General features: G+C 41.6%; 1 protein-coding gene across 2 annotated transcripts in view; it reads right to left on the reverse strand.

Moving 5' to 3' along the window:
* lamc3 (laminin, gamma 3) overlaps nucleotides 1-27,528 on the reverse strand; it is a 267,136-nt gene that overhangs the window by 189,390 nt on the left and 50,218 nt on the right. For both annotated transcript variants that reach the window (XM_070552463.1, XM_015943222.3), the window contains exons 3-4: nucleotides 26,897-27,027; nucleotides 18,936-19,102 (exon numbers count right to left, since the gene is read on the reverse strand). In XM_070552463.1, coding sequence (XP_070408564.1) covers nucleotides 18,936-19,102; nucleotides 26,897-27,027 — 298 coding nt within the window. The remainder of the gene's footprint in view (nucleotides 1-18,935; nucleotides 19,103-26,896; nucleotides 27,028-27,528) is intronic.

The following is a 27,528-nucleotide window of genomic DNA, read 5'->3' on the forward strand; positions in this document are numbered from 1 at the left end:
ATGCCCTTTATTCAACGAGGCACACACCGTTGGTGAAAGTTGTGTAATGTCACCACAGCGCCCCCTACACACCATTAAAACTGTAATAACTCCTACAGACGAGGTCGTAACTGCACCAAACTTGCTATGTGTACTCACACAATGGCACCCACCACAGTCCTGTGGTAAGTTGTTGATATTGCTTTAGCTCCGCCCCCTGACAGATATTAGGCCCTTAATAACACATGCATGATGCAATTCACACCAAACTGCACACAAATGACTGTCATCAACCTACAAACTTCTTCATGGAATAATTCTTAAATTTGGGACAGCGCCCCCTAGATACAAAAAACCTTTGTAACTTCTGCAAAAAAGTTCCAAACTACATCAAACATTGTGGGAGTCATCACACATCTGCAATCAACACATGTATGTGATCACTTGTTCAATTCACTTTAACTCCACCCACTTACAGCTTTTTGTCTCTAGATGACCCATGCAACGTTTGATTGATTCCAAATTAACAGAAAACCATCTTTGATGACCAAAGATGACCTCTATGGCATTTACTTGTAAATGGTCACAACGCCCCCTAGATGGGTTCAAACTTTATTAACTTCTAAAGTCAAAGTCAGAATGGCATTATACTTGGCTTGTGACATCACGTGACTGCACCAAACACATTGATGTGGTTGTTGATTCAAATCCCTGTAGCTCCGCCCCTTTCAGCTCACTGGCTTTAGATAACACACACAACGTCCGTTTGATGCCAAAATAACAGAAAACTGTCCTTGTCAACCAAAGCTGACCTCAATGGGATTTTTCTGTAATTGATCACAGCGCCCCCTAGATAACTTTAACTTTCGAAAACTTTAATAAATATGGGCAAAAAAGCACTAAAGTTGGTCTGTGTCATCACACCAACAGTGTGCTAAAGATAAAGTATGCCCTAGTGGTGAGACATGTAATATAATGGTAGGCTCGGAGGGGATGCTGATTCAGGGTGAGGTGTGGATGAGGTGACTGTTAGCTTTTCTTGGTGTCAGGGTGGTGGACGTTTCAGTCCGTGGACGTGCCCTGGTGCCCCGTGCTGCCGGCCAGGACGGAGCGGCGGGGAGTTGGGTTTGGAGAGCATCGGGGATGGAGCGGAGGGGGTGCGGAAGGAGGGTGAGCATCTTCGCTGCGAGGGCCGAACGACGCTGCTTGCAGCTTTAATGTATATTTCTTTTTCTGTTTCTAGCTAAACAAAACAAATGAAAAACCATTTTTAAAGAAAAACCATTTTTAAAGGGACTCTAAGGAAGTTTGACAGCCAAAACATGTATAGAAATAATAAATTTCTTCTTCATACATTCTCCTGCAATGCCCTGGTCCTATAGAATGAGCCCTGGCATTTTTACTGTGATTGCCTGTTTTTCTGTAAAATCACAGAAAAAGAGAGCTGCTCGGGACGAGCAGGCTGCTTCATGCGCGTTCACGCTCAGGCGTAGCACGTAGCATTTGCTATCCATAGCTTTAGCAGCAGAGAGTGAGGAAGTGCCAACTCTGCGACTTTGTCGCTGTTCCTAACGCCTAGTGATGAACCTAGCTACATTTCTAAGGACCCTTAGCTACTTTCTGTAGAACTTTCTTCTAGATATTTCCTGCAAATTAGCAACAAAATAGTCATTTTCGCTCCGAACCGTTCTTTGGTTTGACGTTGTTTCAGCTGTCATCTAGGATCTATAAGCTACGGATACAAAACATGTTACTGGTGCTTTAGTTCACCTAGTTAAACGTTGGAGTCTTGTGCAGAAGATCTAGGTTCGATTCTTGATGTGAATGTAATTTATGTAGAGTTTATTTTTTACATTAAGGGTGTATTTTTTTACAGTAAGATGCCCCAATTTTTATTTGAGACTCGCCGAACGGCTTTGAATTCACAGATAAAAAAGATGTGGGTTCAACTTTCATTTTGGAACAATTTTTCAAGCAAGGGAAGGGAAGCTCTGTGAAGCTGACGGACTGACCCATCTTAAACCTTTGTCGGCTGTGCTGAAGAGAAAGGTACAGAACCAAGTTATTTAATTAATTAGCTGTGCGTTCTCCCGTCCTCTGTCCTCCGGGCCACACACACACACACATGGGACTGTCTCAGCTGTTATTTTCGTTAAGGAGTGTGCACGTACAGCATGCGCGCCTCGTGCACGAGCCTACTATTGAAGCTTTTGGCCTGAGGGGGCAATCGCGAGCATAAAAATTCAAAACTCCGTAAAGTCCCTTTCAAGATTGCAAAGATTTGCTGGTTAGATTGTTATTATTTATCTATTCTTCTCATACAGAATGTCGTCCATAAAAGTCTCTGTTCACTTGTATTCCTAGAACAAAATTATTGCATATTACAGTGGATTTCACTTACTGTGAAGGAGCGTTCGACCCGTCTGTACTCATAGCAGGAACACAGTGGAAATGAGTATTTTTAGAGTTTAGTAATTGTTTTCATTTTCATTCCTGAATTTGACTCAGACATTCATAAATGTAAGCCACAATGCTGGCTCAAGTGTTGTTTCACCAGAAATATAAATCCAGTTTCTGTGCAGCTATCTCACAGAACTCAAGAAAATCAGTGGCAGTGAAAAATAAACTGTTAGATTTGTAAAAAGAGTTTTTTAATAGAAAATGTTTGTGGGTGTTAAAGTTAATTATTTTTGAGAAGTGAAGCTTTTTCCGCACATGAACGCCGCTACACTGTGACAAAAGTTCCTAGATATTTTCAGAAGTATTTAGTAAAAATAGACAAAATCAAAAGATTTGTTCATCCTAAAGCTTGTGATTAAGTGAGGATAATAAATAAATAAATAACCACAATTTCCCGTGGTCTTTCTGATGCCCATTGTACAAATTTTGGGTGTTATTTACTGAGTCAGTCCATGTGATGAGGATGCCCACCACCCGAGCAATCAAAGCAGCTCCTAATGTGTTTAGTCATTAATTGTTTGCTGGTGAAAACAGCTTTCCACACTTCAGCTCCTCTGCAGAGCGTCAGCTGAACCCACGTACACACACATCCACACACAGCACAGGAGGTGCAAACACGGTACCCTGCAGCGCTACCAGGCATGTAGTCATGAAAATGCACACTGAATCACAGCTTGTCATCAGAGCTTAATGTTTCCCACAGGACCAAGTCATTCTTCAGGGGATAGCAGAGGGGATTTTATGTAAATCAGCTAAAAGTTAGGAAAGCCTGAATCCCTCTTTATTAAACTGTTATCTCACTGGGCTGCAACTGTTGGTTGGGAAATCAAATTTAACACATTTTTAATTAGAATCAAACACAATTGGTAATTACAAAGACATGTGAGGGATTATCTTAGTTTTCTTTAATGACTGGTTTACCCTATCCAGCCATGACATGAATATTAAATGAGCTGCATGGTGATTGGCCAGTTAACCCTGATGACTGTGACTCAGTAAGCAAGCTATGGATCCATCAAAATCTGGATAGCCCCAGTTGGAGCTGGCTGATCCCTGAGCAACATCCCCAGATTTGGTGAACTGTTACTGCAAAACTCTACCCCCCCCCCCCCCCCCCCCCACGTTTTCCAGTGCTGACACCATTTAGAAAGCACAAGCAGTCAATAATGTTAACTGACGTCAGCACAGCTTGAGCTAAACTTACCAACTGTAAACACTAGGTGTCACAATTTAACACAAACCAATCAGAAACGTTGACTAATTAGGTAAAGGGGCTAAAGTCAGCTTGTTGAGGTATGACACAATGGATCCAACGAGATGCAGTGAAAGGGGTTGAGGAGGTCTAGGACACCAGGGTGGAGGAGGAGGAGAAGGAGGTCTCGGACACCCGACAACGCCAACCTAAACTTTTTAAAAATACCGAAATGGGCAAAATGACATTGGTAAGAGTCATAAATGTTGGCGTCTGTAAATTTTCTGTTTACCGCCCACCTCTACTCCCAGTACATCCTGGAACCTCACTTGTATGCTCTGACATCATTCTTTGTTTGTTTCCTATTGTCCAAAAGGGACGTCAGGAGTAGCTCTGGGTAGCATTAGCAGTATCTCAGGCTAGTAGCTGTAGCTCAAGTTAGCATCAGAATTATCCTGAGCTCGCGTCGTTTGACAGTTAGCATTAGCACCCCTGGCTTTTATAAATTGTCGACACTGAAGTGAACTGAGACATGCAAATGTAAGTGGGTGTGTGTCTATGCCTATGGCGTGTTGCAGCTTTTCTCTGAACAAACTCTTTCTCAGCAGTCATTACACTATTACTCATTTATATAGGAATGCAGAACAAAGGCGGCAGACTTTCTGGTACATTTGACACCCCATGCTGCCCATACTCAACAATTTAAAAGCAGTTCTGAGTTCCAGAACCTTCTAGTTTTGATTAGCACGCGTTAGCAAGCTTCTGTCCTTAGCTGACAGGAGTGAAACCCAGTGTGGTCTTCTGCTGCTGGAGTCCATCGCTGCAAGGCTCAGGGTGTTGTGGTTCAGTGACGCTTTTCTGCACCTTGGTTGGTTGCCATCTATCATCTAGAACCAGTCTGCCCACTGTCATCTGACCTCTGACGTTTGCTGGGCATTTTCATCCTCACAACTGCTGCTCACGGGATATTTTCTCTTTTCAGAATGTTCTCTGTGGACTCCAGAGATGGTTGTGGGAATATCTCCGTAGATCAGCAGTTTCTGAAATTTCAGATCAGCCCCTCTAGCACCAAAAACCAGATTTAAAGTAACACAAATCTCCTCTCTCCTCTTTTTTGATTTCAGTTTAAACGCTGTCCTGAAACAGTTCCCATACGATTTAATAAAGAGACCAGTGAGTAAATGTTATTATTTGATAACTTTCTCTTGTTTTACTGAGCATTTGATCACCAACCCCTTCTAAAGTAGTTAGATAAACGCAGAAAAGGGGACTGGGAGCACAAGGAACAGAACACAAAGGTGTGGTCAGTAATTTGGCAAACCGAAGGGCAATCCCTGCCTACATGATAATGGCTTTAAATCACCCTTCCGTGTGCAGTTGCGCCCTAATTGGATCTCTTTACCGCAGAAAAATCTCCCATTGACTCTGTGAGAAAAACAAGCTTCTGCTTTCAGTGAGCCAGTGACTCTGATGTTCCTTAAGAGACTAGCGTTGTAGCACTTCAAACTCTCGCTGAGAACTACCCAGGACTCTTTAGTTTGCATATCATGCATATTTAGACATAGACATTGACCTCATAAAGCTCCTCTGGGGCTTTTGTTTCAGGGAAATCAGTCTGGACACACACGGAGAGGAACGTTGTACTTCATCTTCTGTGATTTTCACAGTCGGCGTTTTCTTCCAGCACACAATAACCTGCTAAATTGCTGTGTGACACAGTCGTGCCATGCGCTGCCATCACAATCAAAGCTAAATGAAAAGATGGGAAAAGCTGGTTCCAGACTTGTTAGTGGTAATCTTAAAAAAAATCATCAAAAGAAAAAAATGAACAACTTTTAACAACATTGTCTTTGTGTGTGTGTGTGTGTGTGTTTTATTTATTTTTATTTTTTTGCCTTTTTAAAGCAAATGAAGATGTGAAAATGTCCCGATGGCTAAAATCAACAACAGTGAGCTCATTTTCAATGTAAATGTCACAACACATATTTTAAAGTGGATTCTCCTTATATACTTAAAAATAAATGTAGGAAGTCATTGCTAACATTATCAACAGAATTATTTAAGGTTTAGTCCTAAACGTAGCATCACTCGTAATGCAGGCACACAGCATGTTTCCATGAAAGCTGATGGGATGCTAAGAAGCTAATAACTTATTAAAGGCATTTTTCAGCTGCAGGAAATGAGTTTTCCAAGGGGGTTAAGAAGGCTCCAGTCTCTCTTAACCTGCATTTAAGGTAGCAGCAATCTTATTTTGGGGTGGGAGGGGCTTTAAACTCTTATATTCATAACAAGTTTTGCAGAATACATTACAGGGATGTGCCAATATAACCGCAGGGATAATCATTTCTCATTTTTATTTTTAATTCACTGGACGGATGAAAAGTCAGCATGGACAAGAAGCCAACATAAATAATAAACCAGCCTTGGAGGAAGCATGTTGCCCATGTTTTGTACCTTTAATTCCATTATTATATTGTTCTAAACAAATTGAACCTTTATCTAGGTGCAGCCCAAATTTTTAACACAACATAGTTTTTAAATTAAAAAAGCTAACAGTGACTTCCCCTCATTTTCCAAAAACGTCTGCTCGGAAGGAGTTTGCAGTATTCCACAGACAACCATGACAGGTAATTTTATACATGTTCCATTTTTAATGCATGCTTAACTTTAATAAGCAAAGAGTCAAAAATGTGATCTTAAATAAATTTTCTTGAGCTGGGGAAACCAACTGTATTAAAGAAGTTATGCTTGTTCGCTCCGATGGTGAAAAGTTGGATGAAACCTTCATAAGTCTCCCGTGTCTGTAGGCTAAACTTATGGCTACGCCTCCCTGCACCCAGGCAGAACATAACTGTCCAATAAGCCACATCTATTTGCAGATTGATTTAGGTATTGATTTAGCAAAGCTGGTGTGTTAATTAGTCCTGAGTTGGATTGGTGGCCTGAATGTACCTCACCTTCGCCTCTATAAGCAGCTGCCATAAGACCAAGCCCCTTGATGTCCGGGACTAAAGGAAGAACTAATACAGAGTGGATAGATGTTGGTGTGGTTAACCACTACAACCCTCCATCATTATACATTTCAACATGGTTACTGTTTGAAGTGCATTTCCGTGGGGAAGTTATGACTCATTAAAATGTCCCATGTGGTAGAAAACCTTTCTCAGTGGCCTGGTGGTAGAGTGTCCGCCCTGAGACTTGGAGATCAGGGTTCGATTCCTGGTCGGGTCATACCAAAGACTTTGAAAAATGGGACCCAATGCCTCCCTGCTTGACACTCAGCATCAAGGGGTTGGATTGGGGGGTTAAACCACCAAATAGTTCCCGAGCGCGGCTTGTCTGCAGCTCACCGCTCCCCCAGGGGATGGGTCAAATGCGGAGAATAAATTTCGCACACACACCTGTGTGTGTGACAACTAATGGGACTTTATATTTAACTTTAAAAGCTTTGTGAATGCCTTCCATTTGGAGAACAAGTGACTGGTGCTGGTCTGAGCTGGGTCGACTCCAAAGTATATTTCTGCTGTTTTACTTAAACTGTCATTTCAGTAATTTCCCAGACAACAATAAGCTCCGGGTCTCTACTGTTAACCCTTTTCAAAAAGAAATGCATAAACAAACAAACAAATGAATAAATAAGAAAAAAAAAACAATTTCATTGAGGAAATTCATGGAGCTGCGTGCCAACAGGAAAGGCAGGTGATCACTTGGGAGTCCTCAGGTCTCAAGGGGGCCCCAGAGAGCTGACAAACTTTCATGTTATTTGACAGAATGGTTGACCATGGCACACTCCATAACGGGGCCATTTATCTCCTGACTGCTAAGTTAGAGACCAAACGTACACCCCCTTCAAATACAGAGATCCTCAGTCGAAAAACGGTGTCTGCTCCGTGACAAATGTCGGGTGGGACAATGGGAGGTTTTTTGAAAATAAGGATTTTTCTTTTACCACATTTTGAACTGGATTTTAAGTAAAGTTTTGTTTACGTTTAAGTTCTAAGAAAATTTTTGTCAAAATTCTGTAATAAATGAATGTCATGTTTGTTAAATGGCCTGTATTTGATATAACGCCTTCTAGAGTCCTGGAACCCCCCAAGGCGCTTTACAACACAATCAGTCATTCACCCATTCACACACACATTCACACACTGGTGAGGATGAGCTACAATGCAGCCACAGCTGCCCTGGGGCGCACTGACAGAGGCAAGGCTGCCGAGCACTGGCGCCACCGGTCCCTCCGACCAGCAGGCAACGTGGGTTAAGTGTCTTGCCCAAGGACACAACGACAGTGACAGACTGAGTGGGGCTCGAACCTGCAACCTTCCGATTACGGGGCGAGCACTTAACTCCTGTGTCACCGTCGCCCCCCAAATAAGAATAAAGTCAGAAGTATGTTGCAACCCACTGCCTTGTCTTGGACTATTTAGGTTTAGGAACTTAAAAGGTTGCAACACTATACGTAAAATCTCATAGGTAGTTTCACTTTCACTCTGCTTAAATCGTGGCCAAAACTTGAACATCGCCAGCTTGATAGACAACATAGTTTATGGTTCATTATGATTGTCAGCCTTTTTATAATAACCTTTTATAGTTTTTTTAAACTCCCATTTTTATTGGTGTTAGACAAATACCAACCAGTGGTTGATTTAACAGAGAATGTTCAAGGCATTGGCTGTTGCTTAAAAGGCAGTTTATTAAATAGACAGGTGGCATTAAGACATTAAGACATCTGTTGCAGGACTGATGATCCCCAGTTCACACTGGAAGTGCCCTCCAGTGCATCAATCTGCCAATTAAAGTTTTGCTCGACTCAAAAATCACAAAATCCCTTGGGACTTCAAAGATCTCATTTTTTATGACATCCACCATTAAACCAAGAGGAAGAAGAAGAGCATAACTGATATTGTGTCATATAAAATGTGTCGCTCCACTGCCAGGATTACAGCTTCAACGTCCATGAAGAAACACACACCATTGCACTTCTCAAAAGATGTTTGGAAAAACAATAAGTTGTTAGGTCACGCAAATTAATGTAATCTAGATGTAAAATCTAATCTGTGCAATAATCTTTTATTTTGAAAATTACCAGACGTTTTATACTGATGCCGTGTGTGATTTGCTCTCTAGTCCTATGTTACTGAAGCGGCTTGAGGCAACAATAGAACCTGATCCTATCATTAGTGGTGTGGTGGTCGCACATAAAATGTTCCGCGCTGCAGCCGTTGCTTCTCAGTTCTTGGACAGCATTGGATTTTCTTGGATCACAGATGTTTCCCTGACGCCTCCAGTCCAGTTTGGGTGCGTCTAAAGAAAGAGTCTTATGATCGATAGTCTTGGTGTGGTACTAAACAAAATAAAAAAAATATATATATATAAGATTCAGACTGGGAGACAGCACTTTTATTTATTTTACAAATCTTTACATTAGTGTAATTTTCCTTTATTATCATAAAATTCAGATGAAGGGCGTTGTGATTTTGTTTAATTGTTTTTTCTGTTGCTGCAGAAATAAGTGAAAGAGCTAGCTTTACATCCATCCACTTTCCTCTGCTTATCCAGAGTCAGGTCACGGGGGCAGCAGCCTAAGCCGAGACGCCCAGACTTCCCTCTCCCCAGCTACTTGGGCCAGCTCCTCCGGGGGAATCTCAAGGCATTCCCTGCCAGCCAAGACATAGTCCCTCCAGTGTGTACTGGTTCTTCCCTTTGGTCTTCTCCTGATTGGAAGTGTCCAGAAACCCTCACCAGGGAGGAGTCCAGGAGGCATCCTGACCAGATAACCCGGGCCACCTCAACTGGCTCCTCTATGTGAGGAGGAGCAGCAGGTCTCCTCTGAGCCCCTCCCGGATGACCGAGCTTCTCACCCTATCTCTAAGGGAGAGCTCAGCCCTGCAGAGAAAACTCATTTTGGCTGCTTGTACCTGCGATCTCGTTCTTTCGGTCACTACCCAAAGCTTGTGGCCTTAGGTGAGGGTAGGAATGTAGATGACCGGTGAATCGAGAGCTTCGCCTTCTGACTCAGCTCTCTCTTCTCCACGACAGACCGGTACAACACCCGTTTCACTGCAGACGCAGCACGAATCCACCTGTCGATCTCATGCTCCATCTTTCCCTCACTCGTGAACAAGACCCCAAGATACTTAAATTCCTCCACTTGAGACAGGTCCTCATCCCTAACCTGAATAAGGCTTTCCACCTTTTCCGATTCAAGCCCAAGGTCTCAGATTTGAGGAGTTGATTCTCATCGCAGCTGCATCGGTTTGCGAATTGCTCCAGCGAAACTGGAGATCACTGTCCGATGAAGCCAAGAGAGCTACCCTTCTGTAACACAGTTCCTTTTGGCAGATTTGTTCAGACCTTTTTCAAAGATTTCATGATGAGGAGCTCCCACTATTATGTAGAGTAAAACCCACTTAAAAAGCACTATCTCAAACAATCCAAAAACATTTACATGCATTAATCAAAGTTTTTAATTTTTGTAATAATAAGAACCAATGCAAATGGCTTAAAATAAAAGTAAACGTAACAAAGTCTTTAGGAGAAAATCCACAGCAGCTGATATTTTGTACCATTAACTGTGCCAAGTAAAGAAAAAGGAAGTGGTGATGTATTACGAAAGCTGCTCCAAGATACAATCGCTTATATTGTTTCTTTTATTATAGCTGTGTAATAAATATTGAGCAGGCACCTCGCACCTCACTTGCTTAATCTTTTTTACGATGCTGGGAATTGCTCTCAAAAGTGCAATTTAGAGGAAAAAAAAGTCTATTTCAGCACACGCTTGTCATCGTTGCTCTGGCTGATTTATTAAAACGGACAACGTTTTTCGTCCCAAGGAAAAAAGGTCCTTTGGTCCAAAACTTCATCCTTTTTGTAAATCAAATTAGAAGTGAAAGGTGGCGGGAGGAATTGACTCTTTTTTCTATCTTTAAATTGTGTAACAGATATTGCAAACCTTTGTCACACTGTGATCAATCCTAAAGCGATTTCACTGTTGACAGCCACAGCTGCAATGAAGAGCTATTGTTTTGCATAGAAATCACTGAGAGACAAATTATTCAACGAAACACATTTACGTTATTATTTCACTATTTTTTAACTGATTTATAGACTAAAAATCATTTACTTATGGATTACTTCTGGTCTTTATGAGCTTTTATTCAACCAGTTAATACAAATAGGGATTAAACATGAGTCATAAATATTATTTGTAAAAAAAATGTGCATTTGATATTTTGATGCTTTTATAAAGCAAATCAAAATTAAATTTTTAGTATAAAGCTAAATCTATTCTCTTAAATGTAATGAACTGAAACAAAGTTTGTTTAACTTGATACAGCTGCTTTTTGTTATTTAAATACAATATTTAGGTTTTTTTCATGTCTTTATCTACTATGGTAAATGCCCTGTATTTGTATTGTACCTTCTAAAGGGTCTACAACCCCCCAAGGTGCTTCACAACACAATCGGTCATTCACCCATTCACACGCCGGTGGTGACGAACTACGATGTAGCCACAGCTGCCCTCGGGCGGACTGACAAGAGGCGAGGCCTGCCGTACACAGGCACCACTGGTCCCTCCAACCGCCACCAGAAAGCAAGGTGGCTTAAGTGTCTTGTCCAATGGCACAACAGCAGCATTCTTCGGTAAGAGCCGGGATCAAACCTGCAACCTTCGATTACTGGAAAACTCGCTCTACCGCCTGAGCTACTGTTGTCCCACTAGCAGCAAAATCAATTTGATAATGTTGCTACTTAAGTATGGAAAGTCATTCTGCATAATATTCCAATATTTCTCAGTACTTTTACCATATTCATTACAACACTTTTTCTTTAGATAATAGTAATAATTTCATAGGTATATTGACCACTCCTAAACTAAATGCCAGCAGCAGTACAAGCTAATCATTTGTTCTTTATTTAATTTTATGTGACCAAATTCATCTGGAACATGTTCACTAATAGGTCCAACAGTACTGTGCATTGGCCTCCTTTTAGCCTGGGACACCAGAGACATGCAGAATGTAGCCATGTTGGATTATTGAGGTCAGACTTTTCTAATCCTCTTTGCCAAACGCCCTGGATCGCACATATGTATGTTGTACTGGAATTTAAATGAAAACTAATGATGTGTGTTTCGACCACACCAGTCACATACTTTGAGATTTATTAGCTTGTAAAAGTTCGTAATTAGCGTGACTACATCGACATATTTGACGTCACCACATAATCTCCTCTCCCCTAGCGTGACTGCTACTGACCAAATGGCCAGATTTATGCAGGTTCTTTCCTCCTGCGGGAAGGATTAGAAGTTTGCGTAACTTACAGGCAAATTTCCTCGGTTTTCTCCGTGTCTGGTTCGATGACGCCACTTTCGTGAGGTGCATTTGGCTAGTATAATCTACTTGTGAACAACTCCACCATACAGCAGAACTCCTTTTGTGGAAATAAAACATCAACGTTTCAAAGTAAACCGAGTCAGTAGTAGAGTTGCCTTGCTGTTAGCCAATCAGAGACTAAATGTCTGAATATCAGAGAAAAAAAAGGACTCCAAACCTGCTGTCATCAGCTCAGCTTTGATCTGGCTCACCTCCAGTTGCTGAAACAGGAGCACAAGAATTCTTTTTCCCACGGAAATCGACTCACAAGGCACTAAAGACCAGTGCAAATATGTTGAAAAAAAAAACTTGTGAACTTGTTCTTCAAGTCAAAACAAATGAAGCATCCCCTAGTGGCAGGTTGCAATATTGGTTTTAGATTCAACCTATGATGCGAGAGGGTTAGGCGGAACGTCCATCTCCACTTTCTGTGTAGCTTTTACGGTCATCGAAATGTTGTTGAAAATGAATGAAATGATGCTTCATTAATGTAAAAAAAATATTGGCAGCTTCGTAACGTATAAACATAAAAACTGGGTCTAAAATACATGGGAGCAGGTCTGAGTCTCTGGGCGACGCCATATTAGACGCCATGTTTCCTTCTACGGGAGCCTGTGAGAACAAAATGCATTTACTGATTTGTAACAGGCGGTTACAAAATGTTGGCACTCATAATTGTTTTACACATTTACCTTTTCACTCGTTGCAGTGATGAAAGGGAGTGTGATGTGCTTGTCTCATTACTGGAGGTTGTGCTCCCGGGGAATTTTTGACCCTAATGACGATCCATTGGTAAGATCTTAGTCAAACACAACAAAACCTCTTGCTTGTAATGGTTTAGGTATGTACTGCCTCCTGTCGCCAGGGAAAATAGACACTGTCACTTTAAGGGTCCAATCACTTTGGCTCAGAGACACAATATAACCGCGCCTGTAAAAGCGATGCTATCTTGGCTTCACATTTTAAAAAGAGAAAGAAGATGGAATCACTGTACAGTCTGATCTTTACATGCAGCCATGAAAAGTACAATGTTTTAAATAACACAATAAATAAAAAACATGCTTTCTTTCATTTCTGTTGTAGCTGCTTCAGGCTGAGTCCCGTGGAAATGTTTGTATTATGTAATAAGTCATCCGAAAAGAACACAAGCTAACAAGTTGTACACCAAAGGACATAGAGTGGATTTTAAACTCAAGGCCACGTCTTCATCAATAATATTTCCCAGAACTCCTGCGAGACTCAGATGATAAGTATTGAATTTATCTACAGCATTATGAACCTCTCTATTGACTTTCAAGAAAATGATCACAGTTTCTCAAAACCCCTGCAGTTGTCAACTTCAAAGTGCTGGTGACAGAATTTAAAGTGTATCCCTACTGGTACTGCCTCGGGCTGAACCAATTACAACATCAAGCAAACAATGAATATCCCAGGGACCCACAGCAACTTGACAGGCTATAAATGATTTAATTCTCAGAGGGGGTGAATCTTGATGAGAACGATATCCCGATGCTTCTCCAGCACATATCTCCTCCGCACAGTCAACTCCAACCATTTTTTTCTTCTGTTTTTACATATTTTTTCACAAGTATTTAGGACTACAAAACAGAATGTCACAAAAAGCTATGCAGTGGATCAACACACTGTCCATAAACACACTCACTCACATATTATTCTTATGGTAACTTCATTTCCTGTTTTCAAATCCTATGTATGCATAAAAGCATTATTACAGAAATAGAGTAGATGTGAGAATCACAGCCTATACTCTCCACATTTAGGTGTTTGCATTTGCAAAAGCATTGACTGATTTGATACCTCTGAATGAATCAGCAGTATCTGCAGAACACACGTCGTACAAGATGAGTTACAACTGAGAGGGAAACTCTGCTTGACAGAAATGAAGCCAGCACAGAAGTTGAATAAGTCTAGTTTGCCATCATGACAACTCTGAGAGGGGTGATTTTATTTTTGGTTTGATGTAATTAAAGCTTGAAATTATGAATAATTATTTTGGACTGACAGGTGTCCAATGAACCGCCAGTGCTAGTGCTAGTCACTTCAGGGATGACCTCAGCTCCAGCCTCAAGTTAAAGTGTTACAGTCTAGAAGGCAGAGAGTCGCAGTTTTCTGGCTGAAAGTGCCCGTCAACCTTTGTTAGCTTTGGTTAGCTCAGTTAGCTTGTAGCTATGTTGGTTGAGAGTTTGATGGGTGTCAATCAGAGGTTGCACTAGACGTTTTTATTGTACCTCATTTTGACCGACAGGGTAAAAACAAACAAACAAAAATAAATAAAAAGCCTCAAGAACGCGAGATGCTTTGAAAATGGCATCCGAGTCTGAAATAATGCTCAGATGGGATTGGTTTTGTTGCCTCTGCGATGCACCTTGTGTGCGTAACGTTTAAAATGCTGCACACCTGCATGGGTCATGGCCTGTATGTATTTGATATAGCACCTTCTAGAGTCATGGAACCCCTCAACGCGCTTTACAACACAACCAGTCATTCACCCATTCACACACATTCACACACTGGTGGGGATGAGCTACGATGTAGCCACAGCTGCCCTGGGGCGCACTGACAGAAGCGAGGCTGCCGAGCACTGGCGCCACTGGTCCCTCCGACCACCACCAGTAGGCAACGTGGGTTAAGTGTCTTGCCCAAGGACACAACGACAGCAACAGACTGAGCGGGGCTCGAACCTGCAACCTTCCGATTACGGGGCGAGCACTTAACTCCTGTGCCACCGGGTCAGGGTTATTAATTACAGTCAGTCAAAATGACAAACACATTACAGATTTTTTTTTCATCACTTAACTAAAACAGGTCAAATATGGCAAACGTGGTTAACGCAACCCCTGGTGTCAACAATCTGCTCCCACCCTCACAGCCCCACTTTCAGCTCAATTTTTGTATTTTCCAGAAGTGAGGAGACATGTGACATGGTGGTGGCGGTGGTGAGAGCCACCCACTGGGATTCAAGTCAGCTCCTCAGAAACCTACGGGCGATGGCATGGAGGGTTTGTCCATTATCTATACAGTCCATGGTTGCATCACACTCAACTAAAGGCTGAGAGTTAACATCAGATACTCTGATATTAGGATAACATAGTTAAAGTTTGAGGGAAAAAGTTGACTTGACTTCAAAGATTAATTAGCTGTAAATAAACATTTTTTTTTCTTTTTTATTTTGCTCTGACAAACCACCACCTTTCAAAATGGCCTTTGATGTCACAAAAAAATTAAACCAGTGGTACAATAGAGCTGGGCAATACAACGTGCTACCATAGTAATCTAGACAGACAGTAGCAGAAGTAAAATGAGTTTGTTCTGCGTGTTGGTCAAGCCGCACTCCATTGGAGCCTCAGCATCCCCGGCCAGTATTGTGGCTTGCCAATCACAGCGCTCCATCGATCAGGTGGGCGGGATGTTACTCCAACTCAGCGAAACTAAGATGGCGACGGCTTGTTTGAAACAGCTTTGGAAAAAACTCTGCACTACTTAGACCTGGGCTTTTGGTTGACTCAAGAGCAGATAGAGGTACTTAAGTTCATTTATAAAACAGATGTATTTCTATGTATTTCTTCAACAGTGTATGGCGGACTGCCCCAATGACTGACAATCATAGCAGCCATGTTGTTGTCCAACAGCATGCGTAGACAACCGTAAATCCATCCGCACGACTGAGATGTTTCTATGGGTTGTAGCCAGACAATGTATTCACATATATAGGATGACTTGACAGCCTAACAAAATGCATGAAAACTAAAGCATCGGTCATTTATATCATGTTGACTCAAATTGCATTGTTTAGTATTTCCATGCCATTATAAACACGCAACACAATTATTTTACTAACAAACAAAAAAGGTAGCATTAATCCCACTCCCCTAAACATATCTGCCCTCAATTAGCATGGCTTAGCTCAAAGGTTTGCAAACTTAACATTGGTACAAGGACAGGAGCCAGTGCTGGGGCAGAAGGCTTTTCTTCAATAACAAGAGTCAGGGCAGTGGGAGGAAACAGGATAACGAAAGGGCAAACTGGAGCATGCTGCCCTGAAAATGCCCTCTGCTCATGCTGTAAATCGATTCAAAAGGGTATTTAAGACTTTTAACTGAAATAAATAAGCCTTTAAATCCAACAGAATCTTTCCCGTAACATTCCTTAGAGACTTTTTGGGGTTTTAAGTTTTTTTTTCTCATTCTGAAAGTCAAACTTGCGTTTGTGAATTACAAATCAAGAAGGCTCTCTAGTCTTTGAAATGTAACTACGAACATCGGGGAAGACATGTTGCTAATTATTCAGCTTTTACACATTTTGTGTTTTACACTGTGATAATGTCTTCAAGTCATGTCATATGTTAATGTAAAATATGAAACTGAGCAACAAAATAGGCAAAAAAGCTACAGTTTTTTTTTCTCTGAACTCATAATTTATTTATCCAAATATTACTTTGAGAGTTGAGAGAAATAAAGGTTAGGAGGTCCATTTGTTGCTAAAAGTACAGCAATTGTTTGGCCAGCCCTAAAAATCATGTTCAATTGTGAATCTGAGTAATGTGTCTGGGTAATTTTTGTCAGTAGAACAAATGCAGTGAGGCAGTCTTGTCACTTAAATATTCGTTAGTTTAAAACTGCCAGTCGACAGTGCAAGGACGTGCAGGTTAGGCTAACTGTTGTGAACAGCAGATAGAATGGTTTTCTATCTCCAGGTGTCAGCTTTCGACTGATTGTAAGAGTACATTTTACCTGCTCTCAGCTGAGAAAAGCTCCAACCTCTCTCAGTGCTAAAGTATCACTGCAAACGATGGACGGATGAAAAGATCAACTGCAATTGGAAACATCGTCATCGTCGTCTTCCTCCGCTTATCCGGGTCGCGGAGGCAGCATCCCATCTAGGGAGCTCCAGACCGTCCTCTCCCCAGCCACCTCCACCAGCTCCTCTGGCAGGACCCCAAGGTGTTCCTGGACCAGATTGGAGATGTAACCTCTCCAACGTGTCCTGGGTCGACCCGGGGGCCTCCTGCTGGCAGGACATGCCCGAAACACCTCCCCAGGGAGGCGTCCAGGAGGCATCCTGACCAGATGCCCAAACCACCTCGACTGACTCCTTTCGATCCGGAGGAGCAGCGGTTCTACTCCGAGTCCCTCCCGAATGTCCGAGCTCCTCACCCTATCTCTAAGGCTGAGCCCGGCCACCCTACGGAGGAAACTCATTTCGTCCGCTTGTATACGCGATCTCGTTCTTTCGGTCATTACCCAAAGCTCATGACCATAGGTGAGGATTGGGACGTAGATCGACCGGTAAATTGAGAGCCTGGCTTTCTGGCTCAGCTCCCTCTTCACCACGACAGATCGGCTCAGCGTCCGCATCACTGCAGACGCCGAACCAATCCGCCTTTTGATCTCCCGATCCCTCCTACTCTCACTCGTGAACAAGACCCCGAGATACTTAAACTCCTCCACTTGAGGTAGGACCTCTCCCCCGACCTGGATTTGGCAAGCCGCCCTTTTCCGGTTGAGAACCCTTTAAAATTAAACAATTTATTTGGGATTCAACCATAACAGCAAGTCTGAAATTTTCACTTTGATGTTTAACACCAGAAAAATAGAACCCACGGATTATCTTCCTCTTTTTCTCTGTTGCTGGGTTACTGAATGCATCCTTTACACAATCCATGTAAAACCTTTGTTTGTGACTGGAGGACCATTTCGAGGCCAGGCACGAATCATAACAAGAAAGAAACAAACCTTCATAAAAAAAATGAAACATGCACATCATTCCTTCATCAGAAACATTCACGTACAATTTTATATTTTCCAGGCTGCACTAAGTAACTTTATCATGTATGTGCTTGTTTCATCTATATGCTTATTATACTGGTGCAGTCACCTCAGCCACAGTCTGGGAATCATGGAAACCAGCTTAAAACAGTGATAAAGTAACAATCTTATAACAAATGTTATATCAATTAACATTTACTTGGTTTTTATTGCTGATAATACTTCTGGGTGAAAACAGAATGAAATAACAAACTGATGATTTGACAAAAAAAAATCTGAAAACCCTTTTATCTTTAAATTAGCACAATGCCAAAATTATACTGTTCCACTAAAAAAACGAAAGTTGAAGCTTTGTGTGTTCCAAATTTAGCTGAAATCATTTCTGTCCTAGAAAGAGCTGTGCAGCCACACTCAGTCGTCAGCTTAATACCCTCACATTCGTGTATGCCGTACTGCTTGTATATGACGTGTTTTTAATATAGAGCAATGATTAAATTGGGTGCACTAGTCTATTTGAGACACCATCTGCTTGGAACTAAGAGTAGGAGTAATTAAAACAAGCTCGCTTAATAGAATTTAGCAAAATACAAAAACACAATTTGGAAGCCACTTTTCTTTACGGTTTTTATCCCACAGCCAATTACATTACATTGTTGGCAGCAAAAAGGCACAGTGGGGTGAGCCAAAATGAATAAGACTTTAATTCATGTATATGGAGGCACAGATGGGAGCACGGGTGCAAACATACAGATATACTGTGGGACGAAATTAACAGTCCTTATGAGCACACGAAACGGCTTCCTGTTGGGGTTATTTCTGATACTTTTACTGTTTGTGCTCAGAAGTGCCAATTTAGCAGTGCTGGGAGACAAATTTTACCCAATAAAGCTGAATCCACCCTAATAAAATATCAATAAGTTTACAGAATTTCAAAAATAAATCAGTAGAGTTCGCTTTGATGGCCGTACAGACTGACTGACTGTAATCTTTCTACCCCCAACAGCGATGAAGGCCAGGCATGAAAAATGTTACACAGCCTTCGAAAGCCTGAGCGTGTCACTTGAATTTAACACCGCCCTGTGGATTTTCCAGATGGCTGCACCCAGTGGGTTGATGACAGCACCCCTGAATCGAGCTACTCACTCAAACACTCGTTGGCGGAGTCCCCGGTGGCCCTGGCCCAAGGTCTGTCCTGGTAAAAAGGGTGACATCTCTGGCAGTCGGCGCCCACTGTGTGATGCTGGCAGACACACACCAGGCCACCCTGTTCCCCCTCAACGCACTCGCTGGCATGGCCATTACACTTACATCTACAGGAAACAGAAATAGATGGTTAGATCCGAAAGCAAGTTTTTTTTCTTTTCTCGTCTATTTCTCCTGTGGAGGATGGAGCCACAGGGTGGGAGTGAAACAAGAGGGTATTTCCTCCATAAGGAGATGTCACTTCGGATTACCTCTCACAGGCACAAACGTGATCCGTGATGAGGTAATTTTCTTCCACTTCAGCAACTCCACGTTCCAATTGTGCTAATTTGTCACTGATAATAAACTCATACTGTCCACAAGTCTGGGAAAACTCAAAAGACATGTGCAGTGGTATCTGGTGAATCTGTCACATGGAAATATATCAGAACCCCCGGTTTGGATTTTTGATTCTATGCATAAAAAACAGAAATGAGTTCATCTGAGATAAAAGTGAAATCTAAATGAAAGTCCTTCAAGCTCGAAATTTCCAAACTTTAAGTCCAGTTGCCTTCGTTCGAACCCCTTTGGATCTCCAAAACTGGTTCATTTTGATCCTGTGTAGTGTTGTTTTAGCTGGGTGAAGGTTTTTGATCAATTCTGACATGTTGAATCTTTTTCTTTAGACGTTTTCTCGTTAAATTTTAAAGTATTTTAGCAATACCTTTAAAAAAATTAAATCCAACCAATCAATTTCTCAAGGGGTGACTTGCTGTTGCAAAGGAATTTCGGAGCTCTTCTCCAGCCTGGACTCCTTCATTAGGATATCCTGTTGAAAACAGTTCTGCCTTTAATACGGTAATACCTCAAAAATTGCATGCACAAACTATGTACACATAGCCCCTCTGTGATTGGCTCCTTGACTTTTAGCCTGGCTGGCCACAGTCTGTCAAAATTGGTGAGAGGATCATGTCCAACATTTTTACAAGAACGGGCATTCCACAGGGATGCATCCTCGGCCCATTTTTTCATTCTCACCAAGTTCACGCATGAATGCTACCTCACACAAGAATAGCACCATAAAGTTTGCAGAAGACAGCAGTTTTACAAGCGCTAGTGGAGATTAAATGGCCGGGGGTATGGTGGTTGGGAGACCAGTTTGATGGTGTGAGAACAACAACCTCACCCTCAAACTGGATGATGCAAAACAGATGATAGTCTATGTGAGGAAGGATCAGTGACCTCACCAGCCACCCATCACTTGGAAGCTTGAAATGGAGAGGGTAGTCCAACTCAGACAGGACTTCTCCTAGTCACTCCACGTCACACAGCTGGCTGTACATTTAAAGAAGGCTGAGAAGGTTTAGTACGTAGAGCAGCATCCTCAGAAATGTCTAAAACTGTGTTGTAACCAACTGTATCACCAAGAATTTTGGCAGCACCATCAAGGGCGGATTTAGGCCTGAAGAAGATCCGGGGCTTAACACACACACGCGCGCGCACACACACACACGCATGTGCATACACGTGCGCGCACACGCATGCACGCACACACACACGTGGCACGCACTAGTCAACATCATATATATTTGTCTTGTACCACATAATTTTTAATCTGAAGCTACATATTAAGCATATTCAGGGCAGAGTATTGTTCCTGTTAGTGTTTAGTGTGAGATGATAGTAAATATTCCCTTTCTTTCTCCAACAACGTTACCTGATAAGCTAACTTTAGGCAAACCAGCAACACAACAAATATTTTCAAATAAGACTCACAAACCTGAGTCAACACCAGTCTCATCAAAGCTGGGGTTCTGTCGTTGTACTTTGGGTCTAAAAAACGTCCTTATGTCTATCGTCACTCATGCGTTTCAGGCAGAGCCTGTAGAAGAAGCCGGCTGCTGAAGGGCTTCTTCTTCAGTGGTGGAGGCTCAGGCAGGCTGTATACAAACTACTGCCAGCTGCTCCCTCTCTGTTGGACTTTGGTACTGCATGTTACTTCCGCAATTTAGATCCGGGGCTTTTCATGAAACATCCGGGGCTTCAGCCCAAGTAGCCGGGCCTAACGCCGCCCCTGAGCACCATTACTATGGACAACAAATCCCCACAGAGAGCAGTGAAGACCCCTGAGAAAATCACCAGGACTGCTTTGCCTTCACTGCAGCCAGTTTGTCAGTTACAGCCTAGTAAATCACTGTCTTCTCAGTTCTCATTAAACATCTTTTATTCAGTTTGTCTGCAAGGGCTCTGTTGTTTTACAAGAGTGTTTTAGTCATTTTTGAGAAGGATTTCTTGGTTCTTCTATTCCTTAAATTCTATTTCTTTTCTTTCAAAAGCTAAAAGCATTGTTCTGATGAAGCGCTTCATGCTTTGTAGACATACAGTACTTTGATCTTCCAGCAGCTCTTTACAGAAGTGGAATATAGTAGGAGGAGTCAAAGTGCTAATGGGTTTCTTTTCATTTGTATCATCAGAATAATTTTCACAAATGAAAAACTAATATAAAGCTCTTTAATATTATTCAGGTGCCAGATTTGAACGAAAATGTCCTTAAAACACTCCTGACATTTTTACATGGCACTTTTCTCCTATTCCCAATGACTCCATTGTTTTTCAAAATTTTTAATAGAAATTTTCTTTAAAATATCATGTTTTACTTTTTCGTTTGTTTTACTTCTCAAGAGCTCAGTCTGCTTTACTGAGTGGGATTTTACAAGACAGCCATTTCCCTCTAATTTCCATTCCCTCTGCATATGGAGAGCCCACCATTTCCACTGACGCGTGCTGGCAGCAGCGGCTCCTCGTGTGTGTATTATTTCCTGGCAGTGTCGCAGGTTTTCGTCAAGTGGCTGTGATAGGGGACCGACACTTGTCTCTGAGTGGCAAGCTCTGTCAAATTTAGTCAGCTGTCCTAGAAGCACATGTCTGCCTGCCTGAGGCTCAGACCTAGTTATTTCAGCTGTCACTGAGATGACAACAACCTGGTATCTCTAAATTGCCTCCAATCCACATACGAGACCTCCGTTAAGCTTGACGTGTGATCATTTCAACTCTGCAAGCGTGCTGACCTGCAGGCAAAGGATGTGCGGCACAAAAAAGTACTAAAGCGTTCATCTAGCAGATAATTATGTATATGATTAGGTGATTCCTGATTATGTTGAGTCTCACTCTTCAAAGTTATTACACTGAATTGAAGGTTATTAGAATTAAACCCACCTCACACTGAACACAGAGGCCTGAAAGTGGCCTTTCTAGCAACAAACTGACTGTCTGACACATAAGCAGCTGGGGTTAATGACCCTGCTCTGTTGAAGGAGTGGAAAGCGCGTTAGCAAACGACTTTCCAGTCAAGAATTTGTCTCTCAAAACTAGATGCCACCCCAGTGATCATGTACCTGTCCAATTTCAGGAACGTCTGCACCCCCCTCCAAAAATAACGGCGCCTGACTCCTGGGCCTGATGGGAAGCAGTGTAGTGTGAAGGCATATGTTCTTGTACAGACTGTCCCAATAAGGCCACCATGCTGCTCTGCAGGTCTGTCCCTCAGGTGTTGTGACATTGGTGGGTAATTTGTCGTGCTGCCAACGTGATTCTAAGCATTTATGACAGGTGTCAGATCGAGTTTATGCTCTCTCTGAAGACTTTGTCTCAACTATTTAATTGTCCATTTCTATCTGCAGCTCTAGACGTGGTTCGTGTCCTTTCTTATTACCATGAGTAAAAATCCAGAGAAGTGGAAGAAAGACAGAGGATTATATCAGTTTGCTTTCATCAAACAGCAACTTGACTTGCAGCAGGACAGAATACGGCGCTGACTTACTGGATCCACTTAAATATACTCCTGTGTTCTGAAATTTATAATTTTACAGTAAACTACCCTTAAAAGGGGGGTTTATGCCTATTAAATGTCTTAAATGCTTATTAAACCTTTATAATTGCTTGGTCTGTTCTCAGAAGCCGTGTTTCCACTATAACGGGGAAAATTGACCACCAGAAACGATGGCTCGGCCCCCTCAGCTAATGTGTGTCCATACAAATTCAGCCCTTTCAGGGCTTTGCTGATGTCAGCATATCGTGACTGCTTCAGCAGTGAGCGATGTCATTGATCAGCAGCCAAAGGTATCCAGGGACATTATTTGTATTAAAAGTTTTGTCTTGTCAAAGCACGCCATAATTTAATCAGCTTGTGGGACCAGGACCTCAGCTGTGTGTCTAAAATGTGGCATTCAATGACCAGAAGAAGCACAGTTTCTACGGTGCTCTATAAGAGCCAACAGAGCCTTGTGAATTGGGACGTTGTGGGGAGAATTCCACAGCATGTATTAGGTGTTGGGATTTTGGTAACTACGTTTTAGCCCTCTGGAGGCAGGCATTACTGATCTGCAACATTAAAACCTACCTACCTGGTTACTCCACATATGTATTTCATGAGCATTTTTTAACTCAGAAGTACCCCTGAAGGTCTTAGTTGTTCATCCTTTTATCAAAACTCATTTTGAGCCTGAGCGAGTCATCGAAGTGTAAACACTGTTTATTCTGTTTCTTTGGTTAGGCTTCACCATCAGCTCTTCCAACTTTACAAATACCTAAAAAAAAGTTATGTCCAAGTAAGTTAAACTAAAGTCCACAGCAGCTCAGAGGCTGCCCCATACTCCCTTTATACCGCCATAGCGTAGTCTTTTGTAAAAAGGACACGATTGCGCCACATTACCGCCACAGTCTGACCCCTGAAATTGGTGGCATTGCTTGTTTTTAAACTGTAGTGTTTTATATTAAAAAATAAAAGTAATTAAGTCTGTTATTGTAAAAGCTTGCTTGTAACCTGTACGATGTGCAGTGAGTATTTCATTTATTTGACTCTTCACAATGCTTTTTAACTAACCCATCAAAATAAAACCAGTGTTGCCTTTTACTTTTTAGGTCGGGTCGTATTTTTAACCGTATAATTAAGCAGCGCTTGTTGCCACGACGTAATGTTGTTGTCTTCTTGCCATCGTTATACTCCTGTACTCAGTAGAACTGACTTTCTGCTACACTAACGTACTTGTCAAGTATGCATGAGTGTAGTTTTGTACTTGGGGGCCTTGTTCATTCACTGGAGAAATCTCACTATTTGGCAGGAAGCAGATCCTTTCCATTGATTGTAGTGTAACAGCTTGTTAATGATTTATTGAGCCCTGGTTCTTAACAGTAATAAGCTGTGATGCAAATCAAAGAAAATGTTTGAGTTAGCAAGTTTATTTTTGCAGTTAATCCAATCCAATCCAATTTTATTTATAAAGCACATTCACAAGGCATTACAACCAAACAAGGCGCTGTACACTAAAGATGTAAGTTAATCAAACAGCGGTATACAAACATGTCGAACACAGATAAAAGATAAAAAGGAAATACAACAAAATTCCCAAAAGCTAACAGCTAAAAATCAATAAGACACAGGGTGAATAAAAATTTGAAAAACATTTTAAAAAAGAACCTCAATAGTATGGAAGTTGATATTGTAAAGTCCATTTTTAAACAATGCAGATGTAAGTGATGGTCATAATTATGTTATATAAGCTAGGTTGAAGTAGTGAGTTTTCAGACGTGATTTAAAAATGCTAGCTGTTGGTGCCTCACTAGCAGTGGTAATGCGTTCCACAGCTTCCACAGACTAGAGTCAGTACGTCAAAAACCAGTTTAATCATGAACCAAAATGGCCACAAAGTGACACTAGAGAGGGAAAAATGCTCCGTTGCCTTTTATTAGCTGCCATATTATTTTTAACCAAAACTCTTCACTTCAATAAATTCAGACTTAACTGTGCTTTCATGCACAAACATGAAATAAAAATGCAAGAACATAGATAGTTTCTAAAGGATTCGAAACACTGTAGGTCAGTACCCACTCGTTGAATAAAGTTAAAGTCTCATTAGTCATCACACTGGTGAATTTCATCTCTGCATGTGACCCATCCTCATGGGGAGAAGTGAGCTGCAGCTGTGGTCGCGCCCGGGAACTGTTTGGTGTTTTAACCCCCTCAATCCAACCCCTTAAAGCTGAGTGGTACGACCCGGCCGGGATTTGAACCTCGATCTCCCACTCTTCAGGGAGGACACTACACCGCTGGGCCACTGAAAAGGTTATAAACAAATAAATAACAATCTCCAATTAAAACTATTCAGTAACTTACTCAAGTACCATTCCCAAGGCCGACAAGCAACCAGAACATTATGAAAGTGGCGATTTCAAGCTAAATATGTGAGAGCTGCTGAAAATAATTAAAGAGATACTCAAAATATTTTACTTAACCCTGAAAAAGTGTTTAAATGTAATCAATGGTGCTGTATTTATCATTATTATTGTGAGTATTATTATTATTATTATTATTATATTTACATGTTTCATTGATGCTTCTAAAGCATTTGATCGTGTTAATCACGGAGAGTTGTTTTTAAAACTGCTCGACAGGAATGGACCTAAATATCTGGTGAGGATTTTGGTATACTGGTACGGCCACCAGTCCATGGTTGTCAAATGGGGGAATTCAGTGTCCCTTCCTTTTACTGTTTGTAATGGTGTACGACAAGGCAGTCTTCTGTCTCCTTGTCTTTTTAATGTGTACATGGATGACCTGTCCAGGCTGCTGAGTGAATGCAGGACTGGCTGCCAGGTTGGGAATGTTTTTTGAATCATTTGATGTATGCAGATGATCTGGTAATCTTTTGTCCATGCAGTGCTGGTCTGCAACTATTGTTAAGGATTTGCTCACAATATGGTCATGACTGACATAAAATTCAATGCAATGAAAAATACCATCATGATTGTGAGGACTAAAGAGGATGGTAAACTAATTTTCCCAGAGTTCCACTTATCTGACAATATTATTCAGATCCGGGATGAAGTTAAATATTTGGGGCATTACATCTCTGCTGACCTGTCGGATGATAGAGACATTTATAGACAGTGCTGCTTGCAGTGTGCGCAAGCTAATATGCTCATTCGGAAATTTTCTAGGTGCCCTATTTCTGTCAAGCTGACACTTTTCAAAGCATTTTGTACGCCTATGTACACTGCACATCTGTGGAGGAACTACAGGAGAAGAAGTCTGTACAAACTTCAGGTGGCGTACAATGATGGGTTGAGGCTGCTGCTGAAGGTACCTCGCTGGAGCAGTGCCAGCCAGTTATTCATGTACGCTGATATTCCCACTTGTACTGCTACCCTTCGCAATCAGTACAGATGTATGTGTCGGCTGATGGTCTCTGGAAATGGTATCATCTCTATCTTGTCCACAACGACACGAAGCATGACTCATTTCTATTCTAACCTTAGGAATCACTGGCGTGGTTGCCTGTATGTCTGACTGATCTTGTCGGTTTGTATTGCTATTGGTTGTAATTTGATTGTAATAACTTGCTTTATTGTTCTTAATGTGTTTTTATTTTCTTGCTATTTTTTAAACTTTTTTTAAATCCTCTTATCTTTATTCTTAATGAATGTATGGATTTTTACTGTTCACCGTGTTATTCTTCCCATTATGGACCTTAAAGGCCCAGAATAAAGTTTGATGATGATGATGATTATCATTATTATTATTAAGGCAGAGCAGCAGGTCCCTTATTGTTATCACCAGAGGATTTGTCCTTTTTAATTGAAATTTTCTCCCACAGACAGCAGCATGCACCCCCGATTTACCATGGCAAAATTATTAGCAAAAAACGTGTTCCACTCTAACGTTGCATAATTACCAATTCAATATGTACCTAATTAATTCGTTATTTACACACACACACACACACACACACACACACACACACACACACACACACACACACACACACTTTTTGAAACCACAGTTATGTCATTGGTCTAAGTGTACCTAATAAAAAGGCCACACCTGAACAATTGTTTCACATGGCATTCTCCTTACAGTCTCTTACCTGCCACCCACAGAGAAGTCGGAAATGGCGTAAAAATATGATCGCAACACTTTAGCATCCTTGAAAAACTCATCGCCAAAGGTGTTGAGCCTGTCCAAGGAGATGAGCAGGTCGGTGGCTGTCACCCACTCCTGAAACAGAGAAAGACAGGATGAGACAAAACAGAAGCAGCTCAGCAGAAAACAAAACTTCACAAAGTCTGTGACGAAAAGAGAGAAAAAACATAGAAACAGTGTGTTGGCAGAGTCATTTTCTGCAAAACCACAATTATTGGCTTTATTCGCAAAAGGCAAACAAAGAATATTGAAAATTGACGAGAAAAAAATGTAGAGAAATTAGGCTGGAATGGAGCGCTGGTGGATCAAAAGACGGGGTGATAGAGTAGCGGTGGGGGCAGATGTAATGGGATGGCAAAGAAAATTAGGCTAATGTTGAAGTGAGAAGGGCAAAAAGATTAATAATGAGAAAAAAAGAGAAAACACAACAATGCCGCCCTACTAGTGAATGGGACTTGGCAAAACTCCCTCTCCTAATACAATTCAAGCTACTCTGTCTGAGCTCTCTGCTGTGAAGGCAGGATGAGGCAACCGCAGGAGGAGAGACAACACCAACAGGAGATAAAAAAAAAATCA

This window comes from Nothobranchius furzeri, chromosome 6, assembly GCF_043380555.1.
Source record: "Nothobranchius furzeri strain GRZ-AD chromosome 6, NfurGRZ-RIMD1, whole genome shotgun sequence".
Classification (NCBI taxonomy): domain Eukaryota; kingdom Metazoa; phylum Chordata; class Actinopteri; order Cyprinodontiformes; family Nothobranchiidae; genus Nothobranchius; species Nothobranchius furzeri.